Source organism: Oncorhynchus mykiss, chromosome Y (assembly GCF_013265735.2).
Source record: "Oncorhynchus mykiss isolate Arlee chromosome Y, USDA_OmykA_1.1, whole genome shotgun sequence".
Classification (NCBI taxonomy): Eukaryota; Metazoa; Chordata; class Actinopteri; order Salmoniformes; family Salmonidae; genus Oncorhynchus; species Oncorhynchus mykiss.
The window spans coordinates 45,232,617-45,253,923 of NC_048593.1; the positions used below are offsets into that span (position 1 = coordinate 45,232,617).

General features: G+C 51.3%; 1 protein-coding gene across 1 annotated transcript in view; it reads left to right on the plus strand.

Moving 5' to 3' along the window:
- The window catches only part of mtus2a (microtubule associated tumor suppressor candidate 2a), a 172,547-nt gene that overhangs the window by 28,060 nt on the left and 123,180 nt on the right, over positions 1-21,307 (plus strand). Inside the window, exon 2 of the mRNA XM_036967473.1 lies at positions 12,210-15,700. Coding sequence (XP_036823368.1) covers positions 13,535-15,700 — 2,166 coding nt within the window. The 5' untranslated portion in view covers positions 12,210-13,534. The remainder of the gene's footprint in view (positions 1-12,209; positions 15,701-21,307) is intronic.

Sequence of the window (21,307 nt, forward strand, 5' to 3'; positions counted from 1 at the left end):
AACATATCATCACCACCCCAACACCAACATGTCATCTCCACCCCAACACCAACATATCATCACCACCCCAACACCAACATATCATCACCAACACCAACACCAACATATTATCTCCACTCCAACATATCATCTCCACCCCAACACCAACATATCATCACCACCCCAACACCAACATATCATCTCCACCCCAACACCAACATATCATCACCACCCCAACACCAACATATCATCTCCACCCCAACACCAACATATCATCACCACCCCAACACCAACATGTCATCTCCACCCCAACACCAACATATCATCACCACCCCAACACCAACATATCATCTCCACCCCAACACCAACATATCATCTCCACTCCAACATATCATCACCACCCCAACACCAACATATCATCACCACCCCAACATCAACATATCATCACCACTCCAACACCAACATATCATCACCAACACCAACATATCATCACCACCCCAACACCAACATGTCATCTCCATCCCAACACCAACATATCATCTCCACCCCAACACCAACATGTCATCACCACCCCAACACCAACATATAATCTCCACCCCAACACCAACATGTCATCTCCACCCCAACACCAACATATCATCACCACCCCAACACCAACATATCATCTCCACCCCAACACCAACAGGTCATCTCCACCCCAACACCAACATATCATCACCACCCCAACATATCATCACCACGCCAACACCAACATATCATCACCACCCCAACACCAACATATCATCACCACCCCAACGCCAACATATCATCTCCACCCCAACACCAACATATCATCACCACCCCAACACCAACATATCATCTCCACCCCAACACCAACATATCATCACCACCCCAACACCAACATATCATCACCACCCCAACACCAACATATCATCACCAACACCAACATATCATCTCCACCCCAACGCCAACATATCATCTCCACCACAACACCAACATATCATCTCCACTCCAACATATCATCACCACCCCAACACCAACATATCATCACCACCCCAACACCAACATATCATCACCAACACCAACATATCATCACCAACACCAACATATCATCTCCATCCCAACACTAACACGTCATCTCCACCCCAACACCAACATATCATCACCACTCCAACACCAACATATTATCACCAACACCAACATATCATCACCACACCAACACCAACATATCATCACCACCCCAACACCAACATGTCATCTCCACCCCAACACCAACATATCATCACCAGCCCAACACCAACATATCATCTCCACCCCAACACCAACATGTCATCTCCACCCCAACATCAACATATCATCACCACCCCATCACCAACATATCATCTCCACCCCAACACCAACATATCATCACCACCCCATCACCAACATATCATCTCCAACCCAACACCAACATGTCATCTCCACCCCAACACCAACATATCATCTCCACCCCAACATATCATCACCATCACCAACATATCATCTCCACCCCAACACCAACATATCATCTCCACCCCAACACCAACATTTCATCACCACCCCAACACCAACATATCATCACCAACACCAACATATCATCACCACACCAACACCACCATGTCATCTCCACCCCAACACCAACATATCATCTCCACCCCAACACCACCATGTCATCTCCACCCCAACACCAACATATCATCACCACCCCAACACCAACATATCATCACCACCCCAACACCAACATATCATCACCACCCCAACACCAACACCAACATATCATCACCACCCCAACACCAACATATCATCACCACCCCAACACCAACATATCATCACCACCCCAACATATCATCACCACCCCAACACCAACATTTCATCTCCACCCCAACACCAACATATCATCACCACCCCAACACCAACATATCATCTCCACCCCAACATATCATCACCACCCCAACACCAACATTTCATCTCCACCCCAACACCAACATATCATCACCACCCCAACACCAACATATCATCACCACCCCAACACCAACATATCATCACCACCCCAACACCAACATTTCATCTCCACCCCAACACCAACATATCATCACCACCCCAACACCAACATATTATCACAAATCAAATCAAATTTATTTATATAGCCCTTCGTACATCAGCTGATATCTCAAAGTGCTGTACAGAAACCCAGCCTAAAACCCCAAACAGCAAGCAATGCAGGTGTAGAAGCACGGTGGCTAGGAAAAACTCCCAAGAAAGGCCAAAACCTAGGAAGAAACCTAGAGAGGAACCAGGCTATGTGGGGTGGCCAGTCCTCTTCTGGCTGTGCCGGGTGGAGATTATAACAAAACATGGTCAAGATGTTCAAATGTTCATAAATGACCAACATGGTCGAATAATAATAAGGCAGAATAGTTGAAACTGGAGCAGCAGCACGGTCAGGTGGACTGGGGACAGCAAGGAGTCATCATGTCAGGTATTCCTGGGGCATGGTCCTAGGGCTCAGGTCCTCCGAGAGAGAGAAAGAAAGAGAGAATTAGAGAGAGCATATGTGGGATGGCCAGTCCTCTTCTGGCTGTGCCGGGTGGAGATTATAACAGAACATGGCCAAGATGTTCAAATGTTCATAAATGACCAGCATGGTCGAATAATAATAAGGCAGAACAGTTGAAACTGGAGCAGCAGCACAGCCAGGTGGACTGGGGACAGCAAGGAGTCATCATGTCAGGTAGTCCTGGGGCATGGTCCTAGGGCTCAGGTCCTCCGAGAGAGAGAAAGAGAGAAGGAGAGAATTAGAGAACGCACACTTAGATTCACACAGGACACCAAATAGGACAGGAGAAGTACTCCAGATATAACAAACTGACCCTAGCCCCCCGACACATAAACTACTGCAGCATAAATACTGGAGGCTGAGACAGGAGGGGTCAGGAGACACTGTGGCCCACTCCGAGGACACCCCCGGACAGGGCCAAACAGGAAGGATATAACCCCACCCACTTTGCCAAAGCACAGCCCCCACACCAATAGAGGGATATCTTCAACCACCAACTTACCATCCTGAGACAAGGCTGAGTATAGCCCACAAAGACACAATGCAGATAGCCCGGTTAGCCAATGTGCTGGAGCACTGGTTGGTCGGGCCAATTTAGGTAGTATGTACATGAATGTATAGTTAAAGTGACTATGCATATAAGATAAGCAGAGTAGCAGCAGCGTAAAAGAGGGGTTGGGGGTAGCACACAATGCAAATAGTCCGGGTAACCATTTGGTTAGCTGTTCAGGAGTCTTATGGCTTGGGGGTAAAAACTGTTGAGAAGCCTTTTTGTCCTAGACTTGGCACTCCGGTACCGCTTGCCGTGCGGTAGTAGAGAGAACAGTCTATGACTGGGGTGGCTGGGGTCTTTGACAATTTTTAGGGCCTTCCTCTGACTCCGCCTGGTGTAGAGGTCCTAGATGGCAGGCAGCTTAGCCCCAGTGATTTACTGGGCCGTACGCACCACCCTCTGTAGTGCCATGCGGTCAGAGGCCAAGCAATTGCCGTACCAGGCAGTGATGCAACCGGTCAGGATGCTCTCGATGTTGCAGCTGTAGAACCTTTTGAGGATCTCAGGACCCATGCCAAATCTTTGTAGTTTCCTGAGGGGGAATAGGCTTTGTTGTGCCGTCTTCACGACTGTCTTGGTGTGTTTGGACCAAGGAATTTGAAGCTCTCAACCTGCTCCACTACAGCCCCATCGATGAGAATGGGGACGTGCTTGGTGCTCCTTTTCCTGTAGTCCACAATCATCTCCTTAGTCTTGGTTACGTTGAGGGATAGGTTGTTATTCTGGTACCAACCGGCCAGGTCTCTGACCTCCTCCCTATAGGCTGTCTCGTTGTTGTCGGTGATCAGACCTTCCACTGTTGTGTCGTCAGCAATTTAATGATGGTGTTGGAGTCGTGCCTGGCCATGCAGTCGTGGGTGAACAAGGAGTACAGGAGGGGACATGGCACGCACCCCTGGGGAGCTCCAGTGTTGAGGATCAGCGTGGCAGATGTGTTGCTACTTACCCTCACCACCTGGTGGCGGTCTGTCAGGAAGTCCAGGATCGAGTTGCAGAGGGAGGTGTTTAGTCCCAGGATCCTTAGCTTGGTGATGAGTTTTGAGGGTACTATGGTGTTGAACGCTGAGCTGTAGTCAATGAACAGCATTCTCACATAGGTGTTCCTTTTTCCCAGGTGGGAAAGGGCGGTGTAGAGTGCAATAGAGATTGCATAATCTGTGGATCTGTTTGGGCGGTATGCAAATTGGAGTGGGTCTAGGGTTTCTGGGATAATGGTGTTGATGTGAGCCATTACCAGCCTTTCAAAGCACTTCATGGCTACGGACGTGACTTTGTGTTCTTGGGCACAGGGACTATGGTGGTCTGCTTGAAGCATGTTGGTAATACAGACTCAATCAGGGAAATGTTGAAAATGTCAGTGAAGACACCTGCCAGTTGGTCAGCACATGCCCGGAGCACACGTCCTGGTAATCCATTTTACCCCGCAGCCTTGTGTATGTTGACCTGTTAAAAGGTATTACTCACGTCGGCTACGGAGAGCGTGATCACACAGTCATCGGGAACAGCTGAGGCTCTCATGCGTGCCTCAGTGTTGTTTGCCTCGAAGCGAGCATAGAAGTAATTTAGCTCGTCTGGTAGGCTCGTGTCAGTCATGTCACTGGGCAGCTCTCGGCTGTGCTTCCCTTTGTAGTCTGTAATAGTTTTCAAGCCCTGCCACATCCGACGAGCGTTGGAGCCGGTGTAGTTTGATTCAATCTTAGCCCTGTATTGACGCTTTGCCTTTTTGATGGTTCGCCGCAGGGCATAGCGGGATTTCTTGTAAGCTTCCGTGTTAGACCAGCTCAGTGCGAATGTTGCCTGTAATCCATGGCTTCTGGTTGGGGTATGTACATACAGTCACTGTGGGGACGACGTCCTCGATCCACTTATTGATAAAGCCAGTGACTGATGTGGTGTACTCCTCAATGCCATCGGAAGAATCCCGGAACATATTCCAGTCTGTGATAGCAAAACAGTCCTGTAGTTTAGCATCTGCTTCATCTGACCACTTTTATATAGACAAGTCACTGGTGCTTCCTGCTTCAATTTTTGCTTGTAAGCAGGAATCAGGAGGATAGAGTTGTGTTCGGATTTACCAAATGGAGGGCGAGGGAGAGCTTTGTACGCGTCTCTGTGTGTGGAGTAAAGGTGATCTAGAATTTTTTCCCCTCTGGTTGCACATTTACCATGTTAGGAATATTGTTCCAGTGTTCACTTTTGGACGTTAGATTTTTTTGGCGGCAAAAGTCTTCTGGAGACAAAGGCCATTCCAATCCCAATGCTAGTTCTCTCCTGCTTAAATCTACGACCGGGTGTGAGGTTTCAAAAAGTGGCCCAGTGGGTGAGAGAGGGTCTGGCTGTTGTCAACCATTGTCAAGCTGATCTGAGCCCTTGGATCCTCATGTGTAGTCATGACAACCAGTACCTAGTCAATGTTCAGGGGTATGAGGTAATAACATGGCTATATACAGGAAGTACCAGGTAACAACATGGCTAAAAACAGGAAGTACCAGGTAATAACATGGCTATATACAGGAAGTACCAGGAAATAACATGGCTATATACAGGAAGTACCAGGTAATAACATGGCTATATACAGGCAGTACCAGTACCTAGTCTATGTCCAGTGGAGGAGGGGTGAGTGGAGGAGGGAGAGTGGGGGAGGGGGGTGGAGGAGGGAGTGAGGAGGAGGGAGTGAGAGGGGGAGTGGAGTAGGGGGGAGTGGAGGAGGGGGGTGGAGGAGGGAGAGAGTGGAGGAGAAAGAGTGGAGGAGTGAGAGTGGAGAAGAGTGAGAGTGGAGGAGACAGGGAGGGGGTAGAGGAGGGGGGAGGAGGGGGGAGGTGAGGGGGAGAAGAGGGGAGGTGAGGTGGGGGGGGTAAGAAGAGGGGGAGGGGGGAGAGGGGGAGGTGAGGGGGAAAGAGGAAGAAAAGGGGAGGGGGGTGAGAGGAGGAGAGAGGAACATGCCATCAAAAGGAACATACAAAAAATGAACATAAAACTCGGCATCCCAATTAGGATCTGCCCAAAAAACCTGTTATAGTTATAGGGATTTAAACCACTCCAGCTGACGCTTGGCATTGCACATGGTGATCTTAGGCTTGTGTTGCTCGGCCATTTCATGAAGACTCCCGACGAACAGTTCTTGTGCTGACGTTGCTTCCAGTGGCAGTTTGGAACTCGGTAGTGAGTGTTGTAACTGAGGACAGAGGCAGTTTGGAACTCGGTAGTGAGCGTTGTAACTGAGGACAGAGGCAGTTTGGAACTCGGTAGTGAGCGTTGTAACTGAGGACAGAGGCAGTTTGGAACTCGGTAGTGAGTGTTGTAACTGAGGACAGAGGCAGTTTGGAACTCGGTAGTGAGTGTTGTAACTGAGGACAGAGGCAGTTTGGAACTCGCTAGTGAGTGTTGTAACTGAGGACAGAGGCAGTTTGGAACTCGGTAGTGAGCGTTGTAACTGAGGACAGAGGCAGTTTGGAACTCGGTAGTGAGTGTTGTAACTGAGGACAGAGGCAGTTTGGAACTCGGTAGTGAGTGTTGTAACTGAGGACAGAGGCAGTTTGGAACTCGGTAAGTCGGAGAAATGCAAATTCCATCGCTCCGCCATCCACTTCCTTGGTTACATCATCGCTGCAAGGATACAGATGGATCACGTGACGGTTGTGGATTGGCCCCAGCCTACATCCAGAGTGCAGCTGAAAATGTTTCCTGGGTTTTGCCTATTTCTATCGCCGCTTTATCCGGGGTTACGGCATCCTGGCTTCCCCCCTGTCTGCACTCACCTCTCCCAAGGTTCCATTCACGTGGTCCCCAGCTGCCCCCGGACCTCAAATTACGCCACAGAGAGGAACTACGATGTGGGGAATCGTGAGTTTCTCGCGGTGAAGATGGCGTTGGAGGAGTGGAGACACTGGTTGAAGGGGGCAAAACATCTGTTCATTGTGTGGACGGACCACAAGAACCTGGAATATCTCGACACCGCCAAGCATCTCAATTCCAGGCCAGCTTGTTGGTCCCTGCTTTTCACCCGGTTTAACTTCTTCCTCTCCCACCAACCGGGATCCAAGAATATCAACCCAGATGCACTGTCACGCCGCCCCCACGGCCACACCCTCAGACCCCGAGATCATCCTTCCAACCTCGTGTTTGGCGACAGCACTGAGCTGGGGAATAGGGAAGCAGGTCCGTGAGGCGCAGCGTTCCCAACCGAACCCCAGGGGGTGTTTGTGCCCAGATTACTGGATGCTTGTGCCTGACTCTCCTCGGTCCTGGAGTGGGCCCGGTCCTGGAGTGGGCTCGGTCCTGGAGTGGGCCCGGTCCTGGAGTGGGCTCGGTCCTGGAGTGGGCCCGGTCCTGGAGTGGGCCCGGTCCTGGAGTGGGCTCGGTCCTGGAGTGGGCTCGGTCCTCCAGGCTCGCTCCCATTGGACCCTGGCCTTTGTGCGGCAATGCTTTTGGTTCCAGACGTCTCCGTGTACGTCTCCGCAGAACAAGACTCCTCGGCAATCTCCGGCTGGTCTCCATCAACCACTGCCTGTCCCTCACCATCCCTGTTCTCACATATCCCTGGACTTAGGCACGGGTCTTCCCCCGTCTGATGGCAACATCGCCATCCTGACAGTAGTGGACCGGTTTTCCAAAGCCACCCACTTCATTCTTCTTCCCAAACTACCCTCGGCCAAGGAGACGGCTCAGTTCATGGTGCAGCACGTCTTCAGGATCCATGGACTGCCCGAGGACAGGGTCTCCGATCGGTGTCCTAAGTTCTCGTCCCGGTTCTGGAAGGCATTCTGCATGCTCATTGGGTCGTCGGCCAGCATGTCCTCCGGGTTACACACTCAGTCCAAAGCCAGTCGGAGCGAGCCAATATAGACCTGGCGACGACTCTTCGTCACTTTGTCTCTGCCAACCTCACCACCTGGAGCCAGCAACTCGTGTGGGTTGAATACGCCCACAACACCCTCCCCGGCTCTGCCACTGGGCCTTTCGAGTGTTCCCTGGGTCATCAGTCCCCGCTCTTCCCGGAGGAAGAGGTCGGCATACCCTCGGCCCAGATGTTTGTCCGCCGCTTGTCGCCAGTCGGCTCTTCTCAAGACCACCTCCAGGTATCGACGACAAGCGGACTGCCGCAGGACCCCAGCTCCCAGGTATCGTCTATCAGAGGGGATACTGGCTGACCCAGAGTCTATCAGAGGGGATACTGGCTGACCCAGAAAGACTCTCAGAGGAGATACTGGCTGACCTAGAGTCTATCAGAGGGGATACTGGCTGACCCAGAGTCTATCAGAGGGGATACTGGCTGACCCAGAGTCTATCAGAGGGGATACTGGCTGACCCAGAGTCTCTCGGAGGGGATACTGGCTGACCCAGAGTCTCTCAGAGGGGATACTGGCTGACCCAGAGTATCTCAGAGGGGATACTGGCTGACCCAGAGTCTCTCAGAGGGGATACTGGCTGACCCAGAGTCTCTCAGATGGGATACTGGCTGACCCAGAGTCTCTCAGAGGGGATACTGGCTGACCCAGAGTCTCTCAGAGGGGATACTGGCTGACCCAGAGTCTCTCAGAGGGGATACTGGCTGACCCAGAGTCTCTCAGAGGGGATACTGGCTGACCCAGAGTCTCTCAGAGGGGATACTGGCTGACCCAGAGTCTCTCAGAGGGGATACTGGCTGACCCAGAGTCTCTCAGATGGGATACTGGCTGACCCAGAGTCTCTCAGATGGGATACTGGCTGACCCAGAGTCTCTCAGAGGGGATACTGGCTGACCCAGAGTCTCTCAGAGGGGATACTGGCTGACCCAGAGTCTCTCAGAGGGGATACTGGCTGACCCAGAGTCTCTCAGAGGGGATACTGGCTGACCCAGAGTCTCTCAGAGGGGATACTGGCTGACCAAGAGTATCTCAGAGGGGTTACTGGCTGACCCAGAGTCTCTCAGAGGGGATACTGGCTGACCCAGAGTCTCTCAGAGGGGATACTGGCTGACCCAGAGTCTCTCAGAGGGGATACTGGCTGTCCCAGAGTCTCTCAGAGGGGATACTGGCTGACCCAGAGTCTATCAGAGGGGATACTGGCTGACCCAGAGTCTATCAGAGGGGATACTGGCTGACCCAGAGTCTATCAGAGGGGATACTGTCTGACCCAGTCTATTAGAGGGGATACTGGCTGACCCAGAGTCTCTCAGAGGGGATACTGGCTGACCCAGTGTCTCTCAGAGGGGATACTGGCTGACCCAGAGTCTCTCAGAGGGGATACTGGCTGACCCAGAGTCTATTAGAGGGGATACTGGCTGACCCAGTCTATCAGAGGGGTTACTGGCTGACCCAGAGTCTCTCTCTGACATTAGAGGAGAGACAGACTGTCAGTGTTGTGAAGAGAAATGGAATTGAGGAAGAAAGCGTGAACGAGAAAAGAGTGAGAAACACAATCTGGTCTGATGGTATAGGAGACAACAATCTGGTCTGATGGTGTAGGAGACAACAATCTGGTCTGATGGTATAGGAGACAACAATCTGGTCTGATGGTATAGGAGACAACAATCTGGTCTGATGGTATAGGAGACAACAATCTGGTCTGATGGTATAGGAGACAACAATCTGGTCTGATGGTATAGGAGACAACAATCTGGTCTGATGGTATAGGAGACAACAATCTGGTCTGATGGTATAGGAGTCAACAATCTGGTCTGATGGTATAGGAGACAACAATCTGGTCTGATGGTATAGGAGACAACAATCTGGTCTGATGGTATAGGAGACAACAATCTGGTCTGATGGCATAGGAGACAACAATCTGGTCTGATGGTATAGGAGACAACAATCTGGTCTGATGGTATAGGAGACACCAATCTGGTCTGATGGTATAGGAGACACCAATCTGGTCTGATGGTATAGGAGACAACAATCTGGTCTGATGGTATAGGAGACACCAATCTGGTCTGATGGTATAGGAGACACCAATTTGGCCTGATGGTATAGGAGACAACAATCTGGTCTGATGGTATAGGAGACAACAATCTGGTCTGATGGTATAGGAGACAACAATCTGGTCTGATGGTATAGGAGACAACAATCTGGTCTGATGGTATAGGAGACAACAATCTGGTCTGATGGTATAGGAGACAACAATCTGGTCTGATGGTATAGGAGACACCAATCTGGTCTGATGGTATAGGAGAACAATCGGGTCTGATGGTATAGGAGACAACAATCTGGTCTGATGGTGTAGGAGACAACAATCTGGTCTGATGGTATAGGAGACAACAATCTGGTCTGATGGTATAGGAGACAACAATCTGGTCTGATGGTATAGGAGACAACAATCTGGTCTGATGGTATAGGAGACAACAATCTGGTCTGATGGTATAGGAGACAACAATCTGCTCTGATGGTATCGGAGACAATAATCTGGTCTGATGGTATAGGAGAGAACAATCTGGTCTGATGGTATAGGAGACAACAATCTGGTCTGATGGTATAGGAGACACCAATCTGGTCTGATGGTATAGGAGACACCAATCTGGTCTGATGGTATAGGAGACAACAATCTGGTCTGATGGTATAGGAGACAACAATCTGGTCTGATGGTATAGGAGACACCAATCTGGTCTGATGGTATAGGAGACAACAATCTGGTCTGATGACAGCTGTTACCCGCAGGGTCGGAAAGAAGCATGGTCTGGACCTGAGAACACACACACCCACACACACACACACACACACACACACACACACACACACACACACACACACACAGACACACACACACACACACACACACACACACACACACACACACACACACACACACACACACATAGAAAGCAGTGGGTGTATTTATGTTGCAGAAAGTGGCTGGAAATTGATTTGTAATTTTCTTCTCTCTCTCTCTCTCTCTCCTTCTCTCCTTCTCTCTCTCTCTCTCCTTCTCTCCTTCTCTCTCTCTCTCTCCTTCTCTCCTTCTCTCTCTCTCTCTCCTTCTCTCCTTCTCTCTCTCTCTCTCCTTCTCTCCTTCTCTCTCTCTCTCTCCTTCTCTCCTTCTCTCTCTCTCTCCTTCTCTCCTTCTCTCATTCTCTCTCTCTCTCTCCTTCTCTCCTTCTCTCTCTCTCTCCTTCTCTCCTTCTCTCTCTCTCACTCCTTCTCTCCTTCTCTCTCTCTCTCTCCTTCTCTCCTTCTCTCTCTCTCTCCTTCTCTCCTTCTCTCCTTCTCTCTCTCCTTCTCTCCTTCTCTCTTTCTCTCTCCTTCTCTCCTTCTCTCCTTCTCTCTCTCTCTCTCCTTCTCTCCTTCTCTCTCTCTCACTCCTTCTCTCCTTCTCTCTCTCTCTCTCCTTCTCTCCTTCTCTCTCTCTCACTCCTTCTCTCCTTCTCTCTCTCTCTCTCCTTCTCTCCTTCTCTCTCTCTCTCACTCCTTCTCTCCTTCTCTCTCTCTCTCCTTCTCTCCTTCTCTCTCTCTCACTCCTTCCTTCCTTCCCCCTGTCTCCTTCCACTTGAGGGGATGAGATAATTGCTGAACATTTCCCACTCTCTCACTCCTTCCTTCCCCTGTCTCCTTCCCCTGTCTCCTTCTCTCCACTTCCTCTCCCGTTATTCGTCAGTCCTCCCTTGGGAGATTCCCCGCTCGCACAGAAACATTCTGTTGGCTCAGATTTATTATCTTCTCTTCTCTTCTCCCCTTGTGAGTAATAACAGTCTGTGGTCGGGGTTCTCAGTATCGTTAGTCATCTCAACCTGCTGTAAAGGCGCCCTGAGTTTTAAAGAGATTCCATTTTAAACTTCCCAGATTCACTGAGCAGTGGAGGAAAAGGGAAGACTAACTTGTATGTACCTTGAATGTAACTGATATGTACCTTGAATGTAACTTGTATGTAACTGATATGTACCTTGAATGTAACTTGTATGTAACTGATATGTACCTTGAATGTAACTTGTATGTAACTGATATGTACCTTGAATGTAACTTGTATGTAACTGATATGTACCTTGAATGTAACTTGTATGTAACTGATATGTACCTTGAATGTAACTTGTATGTAACTGATATGTACCTTGAATGTAACTTGTATGTAACTGATATGTACCTTGAATGTAACTTGTATGTAACCCGATATTCTCTTTGTTCTTCTTCATTGCAGACTGAATCAGGGACAGCAGTGGTGACAGACTTCCAAACAAAATGTTATCAGAATGTTCTACCCAGTGATGTCATCAGAACCCTTTACCCAGTGATGTCATCAGAACCCTCTACCCAGTGATGTCATCAGAACCCTCTACCCAGTGATGTCATCAGAACCCTTTACCCAGTGATGTCGTCAGAACCCTCTACCCAGTGATGTCGTCAGAACCCTCTACCCAGTGATGTCGTCAGAACCCTCTACCCAGTGATGTTGTCAAAACCCTCTACCCAGTGATGTCATCAGAACCCTCTACCCAGTGATGTCGTCAGAACCCTCTACCCAGTGATGTCGTCAGAACCCTCTACCCAGTGATGTCATCAGAACCCTCTACCCAGTGATGTCGTCAGAACCCTCTACCCAGTGATGTTGTCAAAACCCTCTACCCAGTGATGTCGTCAAAACACTCTACCCAGTGATGTCGTCAGAACCCTCTACCCAGTGATGTCATCAGAACCCTCTACCCAGTGATGTCGTCAAAACACTCTACCCAGTGATGTCATCAGAACCCTCTACCCAGTGATGTCGTCAGAACCCTCTACCCAGTGATGTCATCAGAACCCTTTACCCAGTGATGTCGTCAGAACCCTCTACCCAGTGATGTCGTCAAAACCCTCTACCCAGTGATGTCGTCAGAACCCTCTAACCAGTGATGTCATCAGAACCCTCTACCCAGTGATGTCGTCAGAACCCTCTACCCAGTGATGTCATCAGAACCCTCTACCCAGTGATGTCATCAGAACCCTCTACCCAGTGATGTCGTCAGAACCCTCTACCCAGTGATGTCATCAGAACCCTCTACCCAGTGATGTCGTCAGAACCCTCTACCCAGTGATGTCGTCAGAACCCTCTAACCAGTGATGTCGTCAGAACCCTCTAACCAGTGATGTCGTCAGAACCCTCTACCCAGTGATGTCGTCAGAACCCTCTACCCAGTGATGTCATCAGAACCCTGTAACCAGTGAGCTCAAGGTCAAACCAAGGTCACAGGTGGAAAGGGGCAGTGAAAAAAGGAAGGATGTGAGATGAGATTTAATTCTCTTGTTCCCTGGCTATAACAAAGACCCATAAAGCACCTATAGAGAGAGAGAAAGAGAGAGAGAGAGAGACAGAAGGAGGAGAGAGTGAAAGAAGAAGAGTGAGAGAAAGAGGGAGAAGAGAGAGACAAAAACAATAGAAGGAAAGAGAAAGAGAGAGAGAGAGAAGGAGGAGAACACACAAATCCATTAATGGCAGCAGAATCCGAGAGGTGTCTTTGAGATTGCCTGAAGGACCCTTCCTCCACTATGAGTGTCCCAGCTGGTCTCCAGAGTCTGTCTGTCAGCGGACGAGACATAAAAAACAACAACAACAAATCTCATGTCCTGTTTCACCCTCTGACTGGAGATGCTAACGCTAACCAGCTAGTGCTAATTGGGGAGACCCCAGATGACCAGGCCTCCAGCCCGCTACCCCCCCTGGTGGCCCAGAGCGAAGCCCAGGACAAGCTTCTTATCTGGGGCAGGGAGGAGCGATGTCTGGACCATGACATCCAGGAGTTGGAACTGCTAGAGTGTCACGAGATACACACCTTCCATGGAGATGGAGGTGAAGGGGGGGATGGAAAGAGATTAGGAGAAATGGAGGAGGATGATGAAGGAGAGGATTCTAAAAGAGGAGCAGACGAAGGACTGTTGTCGATCTCTTCCAGCTCCACGGCCAGCTGTGTTTCTGTTCACGGGAACGATAACGATAGCAATGGGAGGGACAGAGGGATGGATAGACAAGAAGAGGTAGCGGGAGAGAGAGAGGTGCTCCGTCAGGACCTCAACTACAGCGTCCCTCGATCAGGTAAAGAGACGGGAGGAGGAGGAGGAGGAGGAGGAGGAGGAGGAGAGCAGAACAGCGTGGGTGACAGAGGGAGTCTCTGTGTGTCTGCCGTTTCCACCCTGAGTAGCAGTCTGGACCCTAATGGACATCCATTGACCTCTAACCCCAATCCCACTACCTCAGCCAAGAGAAGGGCTCCCCCTGTTGGCCTGAACTCCACAGCAGCACCACACTCTCAGGACACTCCTAACCTGGGAGAACTACAGGACCCGAGGTCACCTGACCAAGAAGTACATCATCAGCACCAGGAAACATCTAACCTGGAAGTAGAACTGTCGAGGGGTCAAAGTGCGACAGAGGAGGGGTCTAAACTGGATGTTACCACTCAAAGACAGGACGTGAGGTGTTACCAGGGAAACAGCATCTTGTCCTCCTCAGATGGAGGGATAGGACAGAGGAAGAAGGGGGTAGGAGCTCCTCCTCCTCGCAGGCAACAGCTCGTCCGACCTCTCTGTCAGTTGGAACCAGGAAGAGGGAGGAGCTTAGCTGAACCAATCACAAGACGCCGCTCCTCGACCTCTCCCTCCCTGTCTCCAGATGCGGGTCGTAAGGTCGTGGACCCAGGTCACCACGGGGTCGACGGCAGGCAAACACAAGAGACCCTAGAGGTCAAGAGTTCAATGGTCAACTGTAGCAGTTACTCCCACCTTCACTCCCACCCCCATTACCAGCCCAGCTCCAGTCCCGGAGCTCCCCAGCCCAGCCAGGCCAGCCAGTCTGCCCAGAGAGAGGCTCGTTCCCTGGATAGACGTCGGAGTAGCGCAGAACGTACCTCCAGCCTGGAGAGGAGACATCAGGACCAGTCTCAGCTCAGATACCGTAGAACTAACCGCTGTGGGGCTACTGTCACCTCTCAACCACGCTCACACACACCCCCTCGCTCCCCACTCGGAACCCCACAGGGGTCACCACGGAGACAAGATCAACAGCAACAACAGCTGATGTCCCCTTCGAGGATCATTACAGGTTCAGCTCGGTATCCCCAGGGCTATGGTAGCAGTGGACTTAGACCACCTCTCAAATCTAACCTCGCTTCTACAGGGATACCCATACCTCCTCTACACCACCAGGCCCCTAACCCCAGCCCCAGCCCCCCCAAGCCCAAAGGAGTGCGGCCCAAAATCATCACCTATATCCGGAAGGGTCCTCAACTCAAACCCCAGGCTTCAGACGGGCCTTACCAGGTCTCCTCCTTGCCCTCCAGGCTCTCTGCCTATACACATACACACTCCCCTGCCACAAACATGCCTCAGAAGCACTCCTCTAGCCCCAAAACGCACACCAACACACACTCCCGCGGCATAGCGTCCAGAAACACACCCGTCCTGAGTGCCTCCAACCTCCTCTACGACAAATACAGACAAGAGATGCAGAAAAACCGTCTGTTCAACTCTGGTATGATGGGAACAGGGATCCGTGGCTACACACACACTGTCCCCCCGACACACACACAGTCTGGCTCTCACACACACACCCACACACACACTGGAGCCCACACTCACAGCCACACAGCCCCTCCGAAGCTGGGCAGCAAGGCTGAGAGCTTCTATGGACCACTGGTGGACAAGTACCAACCAGCAGAGGTAAGGAGGAAGAGAGGGAGGCAGAGAGGGAGGCAGAGAGGGAGGCAGAGAGGGAGGGAGGGAGGAAGACAGGGAGACAAAGAGAAAAGGATTGTTGTATTGTATTGTGGGTGTGGAGAATGGGATGGTACAGGTATTTGCCTGTAGAGAGGGAGAGATGGGTGCAGAGGATATCTGCCTGGGTGGAGAGTGAGGGTGGAGAGAGGGAGAAAGGGAGAGAGTGAGATGGTCCGGGCCTAAACCACACAACAACATTACACACTATGGAACACAAAGCCTTTACTATCTCATCCTGGAATATACAAGGTCAGAGGTCATCTGCCTTTGGCCTAAAGATCAGGAACCCGGACTTCATCAAAGAAATCGGAAATACATATCTTACAGATATACAGACATTGTCATCCTACAAGAAACATGGTATAGAGGAGATGGACCCACTGGTTGTCCTCTGGGTTACAGAGAGCTGGTAGTCCCATCCACCACACTACCAGGTGGGTGGTATAGAGGAGATGGACCCACTGGTTGTCCTCTAGGTTACAGAGAGCTGGTAGTCCCATCCACCACACTACCAGGTGGGTGGTATAGAGGAGATGGACCCACTGGTTGTCCTCTGGGTTACAGAGAGCTGGGAGTCCCATCCACCAAACTACCAGGTGGGTGGTATAGAGGAGATGGACCCACTGGTTGTCCTCTGGGTTACAGAGAGCTGGGAGTCCCATCCACCACACTACCAGGTGTTAAACATGGTATAGACGAGATGGACCCACTGGTTGTCCTCTGGGTTACAAAGAGCTGGTAGTCCCATCCACCACACTACCAGGTGTTAAACATGGTATAGACGAGATGGACCCACTGGTTGTCCTCTGGGTTACAGAGAGCTGGTAGTCCCATCCACCACACTACCAGGTGGGTGGTATAGAGGAGATGGACCTACTGGTTGTCCTCTAGGTTACAGAGAGCTGGGAGTCCCAGCCACCAAACTACCAGGTGTGAAACAGGGTATAGAGGAGATGGACCCACTGGTTGCCCTCTAGGTTACAGAGAGCTGGTAGTCCCATCCACCACACTACCAGGTGGGTGGTATAGAGGATATGGATCCACTGGTTGCCCTCTAGGTTACAGAGAGCTGGGAGTCCCATCCACCAAACTACCAGGTGTGAAACATGGTATAGAGGAGATGGACCCACTGGTTGCCCTCTAGGTTACAGAGAGCTGGTAGCCCCATCCACCACACTACCAGGTGGGTGGTATAGAGGAGACAGACCCACTGGTTACCCTCTAGGTTACAGAGAGCTGGTAGTCCCATCCACCACACTACCAGGTGGGTGGTATAGAGGAGATGGACCCACTGGTTACCCTCTAGGTTACAGAGAGCTGGTAGCCCCATCCACCACACTACCAGGTGGGTGGTATAGAGGAGACGGACCCACTGGTTACCCTCTAGGTTATAGAGAGCTGGTAGTCCCATCCACCACACTACCAGGTGGGTGGTATAGAGGAGATGGACCCACTGGTTGTCCTCTGGGTTACAGAGAGCTGGTAGTCCCATCCACCAAACTACCAGGTGTGAAACAGGGTATAGAGGATATGGACCCACTGGTTGCCCTCTAGGTTACAGAGAGCTGGTAGTCCCATCCACCACACTACCAGGTGTGAAACATGGTATAGAGGAGATGGACCCACTGGTTACCCTCTAGGTTACAGAGAGGTGGTAGTCCCATCCACCACACTACCAGGTGTTAAACATGGTATACAGGATATGGACCCACTGGTTGTCCTCTGGGTTACAGAGAGCTGGGAGTCCCATCCACCAAACTACCAGGTGGGTGGTATAGAGGAGATGGACCCACTGGTTGTCCTCTAGGTTACAGAGAGCTGGGAGTCCCATCCACCAAACTACCAGGTGTGAAACATGGTATAGAGTAGATGGACCCACTGGTTGCCCTCTAGGTTACAGAGAGCTGGTAGCCCCATCCACCACACTACCAGGTGGGTGGTATAGAGGAGACAGACCCACTGGTTACCCTCTAGGTTACAGAGAGCTGGTAGTCCCATCCACCACACTACCAGGTGGGTGGTATAGAGGAGATGGACCCACTGGTTACCCTCTAGGTTACAGAGAGCTGGTAGCCCCATCCACCACACTACCAGGTGGGTGGTATAGAGGAGACGGACCCACTGGTTACCCTCTAGGTTATAGAGAGCTGGTAGTCCCATCCACCACACTACCAGGTGGGTGGTATAGAGGAGATGGACCCACTGGTTGTCCTCTGGGTTACAGAGAGCTGGTAGTCCCATCCACCAAACTACCAGGTGTGAAACAGGGTATAGAGGATATGGACCCACTGGTTGCCCTCTAGGTTACAGAGAGCTGGTAGTCCCATCCACCACACTACCAGGTGTGAAACATGGTATAGAGGAGATGGACCCACTGGTTACCCTCTAGGTTACAGAGAGCTGGTAGTCCCATCCAACACACTACCAGGTGTTAAACATGGTATACAGGATATGGACCCACTGGTTGTCCTCTGGGTTACAGAGAGCTGGGAGTCCCATCCACCAAACTACCAGGTGGGTGGTATAGAGGAGATGGACCCACTGGTTGCCCTCTAGGTTACAGAGAGCTGGTAGTCCCATCCACCACACTACCAGGTGGGTGGTATAGAGGATATGGATCCACTGGTTGCCCTCTAGGTTACAGAGAGCTGGTAGTCCCATCCACCACACTACCAGGTGGGTGGTATAGAGGAGATGGACCCACTGGTTGTCCTCTGGGTTACAGAGAGCTGGGAGTCCCATCCACCAAACTACCAGGTGTGAAACATGGTATAGAGGAGATGGACCCACTGGTTACCCTCTAGGTTAGAGAGAGCTGGTAGCCCCATCCACCACACTACCAGGTGGGTGGTATAGAGGAGACGGACCCACTGGTTACCCTCTAGGTTATAGAGAGCTGGTAGTCCCATCCACCACACTACCAGGTGGGTGGTATAGAGGAGATGGACCCACTGGTTGTCCTCTGGGTTACAGAGAGCTGGTAGTCCCATCCACCAAACTACCAGGTGTTAAACATGGTATACAGGATATGGACCCACTGGTTGTCCTCTGGGTTACAGAGAGCTGGGAGTCCCATCCACCAAACTACCAGGTGGGTGGTATAGAGGAGATGGACCCACTGGTTGTCCTCTAGGTTACAGAGAGCTGGGAGTCCCAGCCACCAAACTACCAGGTGTGAAACATGGTATAGAGGAGATGGACCCACTGGTTACCCTCTAGGTTACTGAGAGCTGGTAGTCCCATCCACCACACTACCAGGTGTTAAACATGGTATACAGGATATGGACCCACTGGTTGTCCTCTGGGTTACAGAGAGCTGGTAGTTCCATCCACCACACTACCCGGTGGGTGGTATAGAGGAGATGGACCCACTGGTTGTCCTCTAGGTTACAGAGAGCTGGTAGTCCCATCCACCACACTACCAGGTGGGTGGTATAGAGGAGATGGACCCACTGGTTGTCCTCTAGGTTACAGAGAGCTGGTAGTCCCATCCACCACACTACCAGGTGGGTGGTATAGAGGAGATGGACCCACTGGTTGTCCTCTAGGTTACAGAGAGCTGGTAGTCCCATCCACCACACTACCAGGTGGGTGGTATAGAGGAGATGGACCCACTGGTTGTCCTCTGGGTTACAGAGAGCTGGTAGTTCCATCCACCACACTACCAGGTGGGTGGTACAGAGGAGATGGACCCACTGGTTGTCCTCTAGGTTACAGAGAGCTGGTAGTCCCATCCACCACACTACCAGGTGGGTGGTATAGAGGAGATGGACCCACTGGTTGTCCTCTAGGTTACAGAGAGCTGGTAGTCCCATCCACCACACTACCAGGTGGGTGGTATAGAGGAGATGGACCCACTGGTTGTCCTCTAGGTTACAGAGAGCTGGTAGTCCCATCCACCACACTACCAGGTGGGTGGTATAGAGGAGATGGACCCACTGGTTGTCCTCTGGGTTACAGAGAGCTGGTAGTTCCATCCACCACACTACCAGGTGGGTGGTATAGAGGAGATGGACCCACTGGTTGTCCTCTAGGTTACAGAGAGCTGGGAGTCCCAGCCACCAAACTACCAGGTGTGAAACAGGGTATAGAGGAGATGGACCCACTGGTTGCCCTCTGGTTTACAGAGAGCTGGGAGTCCCATCCACCAAACTACCAGGTGGGTGGTATAGAGGAGATGGACCCACTGGTTGTCCTCTAGGTTACAGAGAGCTGGGAGTCCCAGCCACCAAACTACCAGGTGTGAAACAGGGTATAGAGGAGATGGACCCACTGGTTGCCCTCTAGGTTACAGAGAGCTGGTAGTCCCATCCACCACACTACCAGGTGGGTGGTATAGAGGATATGGATCCACTGGTTGCCCTCTAGGTTACAGAGAGCTGGTAGTCCCATCCACCACACTACCAGGTGGGTGGTATAGAGGAGATGGACCCACTGGTTGTCATCTGGGTTACAGAGAGCTGGGAGTCCCATCCACCAAACTACCAGGTGTGAAACATGGTATAGAGGAGATGGACCCACTGGTTGCCCTCTAGGTTACAGAGAGCTGGTAGCCCCATCCACCACACTACCAGGTGGGTGGTATAGAGGAGACAGACCCACTGGTTACCCTCTAGGTTACAGAGAGCTTGTAGTCCCATCCACCACACTACCAGGTGGGTGGTATAGAGGAGATGGACCCACTGGTTACCCTCTAGGTTACAGAGAGCTGGTAGCCCCATCCACCACACTACCAGGTGGGTGGTATAGAGGAGACGGACCCACTGGTTACCCTCTAGGTTATAGAGAGCTGGTAGTCCCATCCACCACACTACCAGGTGGGTGGTATAGAGGAGATGGACCCACTGGTTGTCCTCTGGGTTACAGAGAGCTGGTAGTCCCATCCACCAAACTACCAGGTGTGAAACAGGGTATAGAGGATATGGACCCACTGGTTGCCCTCTAGGTTACAGAGAGCTGGTAGTCCCATCCACCACACTACCAGGTGTGAAACATGGTATAGAGGAGATGGACCCACTGGTTACCCTCTAGGTTACAGAGAGCTGGTAGTCCCATCCACCACACTACCAGGTGTTAAACATGGTATACAGGATATGGACCCACTGGTTGTCCTCTGGGTTACAGAGAGCTGGTAGTCCCATCCACCACACTACCAGGTGGGTGGTATAGAGGAGATGGACCCACTGGTTGTCCTCTAGGTTACAGAGAGCTGGTAGTCCCATCCACCACACTACCAGGTGGGTGGTATAGAGGAGATGGACCCACTGGTTGTCCTCTAGGTTACAGAGAGCTGGTAGTCCCATCCACCAAACTACCAGGTGTGAAACAGGGTATAGAGGATATGGACCCACTGGTTGCCCTCTAGGTTACAGAGAGCTGATAGTCCCATCCACCACACTACCTGGTGGGTGGTATAGAGGAGATGGACCCACTGGTTGCCCTCTAGGTTACAGAGAGCTGGTAGTCCCATCCACCAAACTACTAGGTGTGAAACAGGGTATAGAGGATATGGACCCACTGGTTGCCCTCTAGGTTACAGAGAGCTGGTAG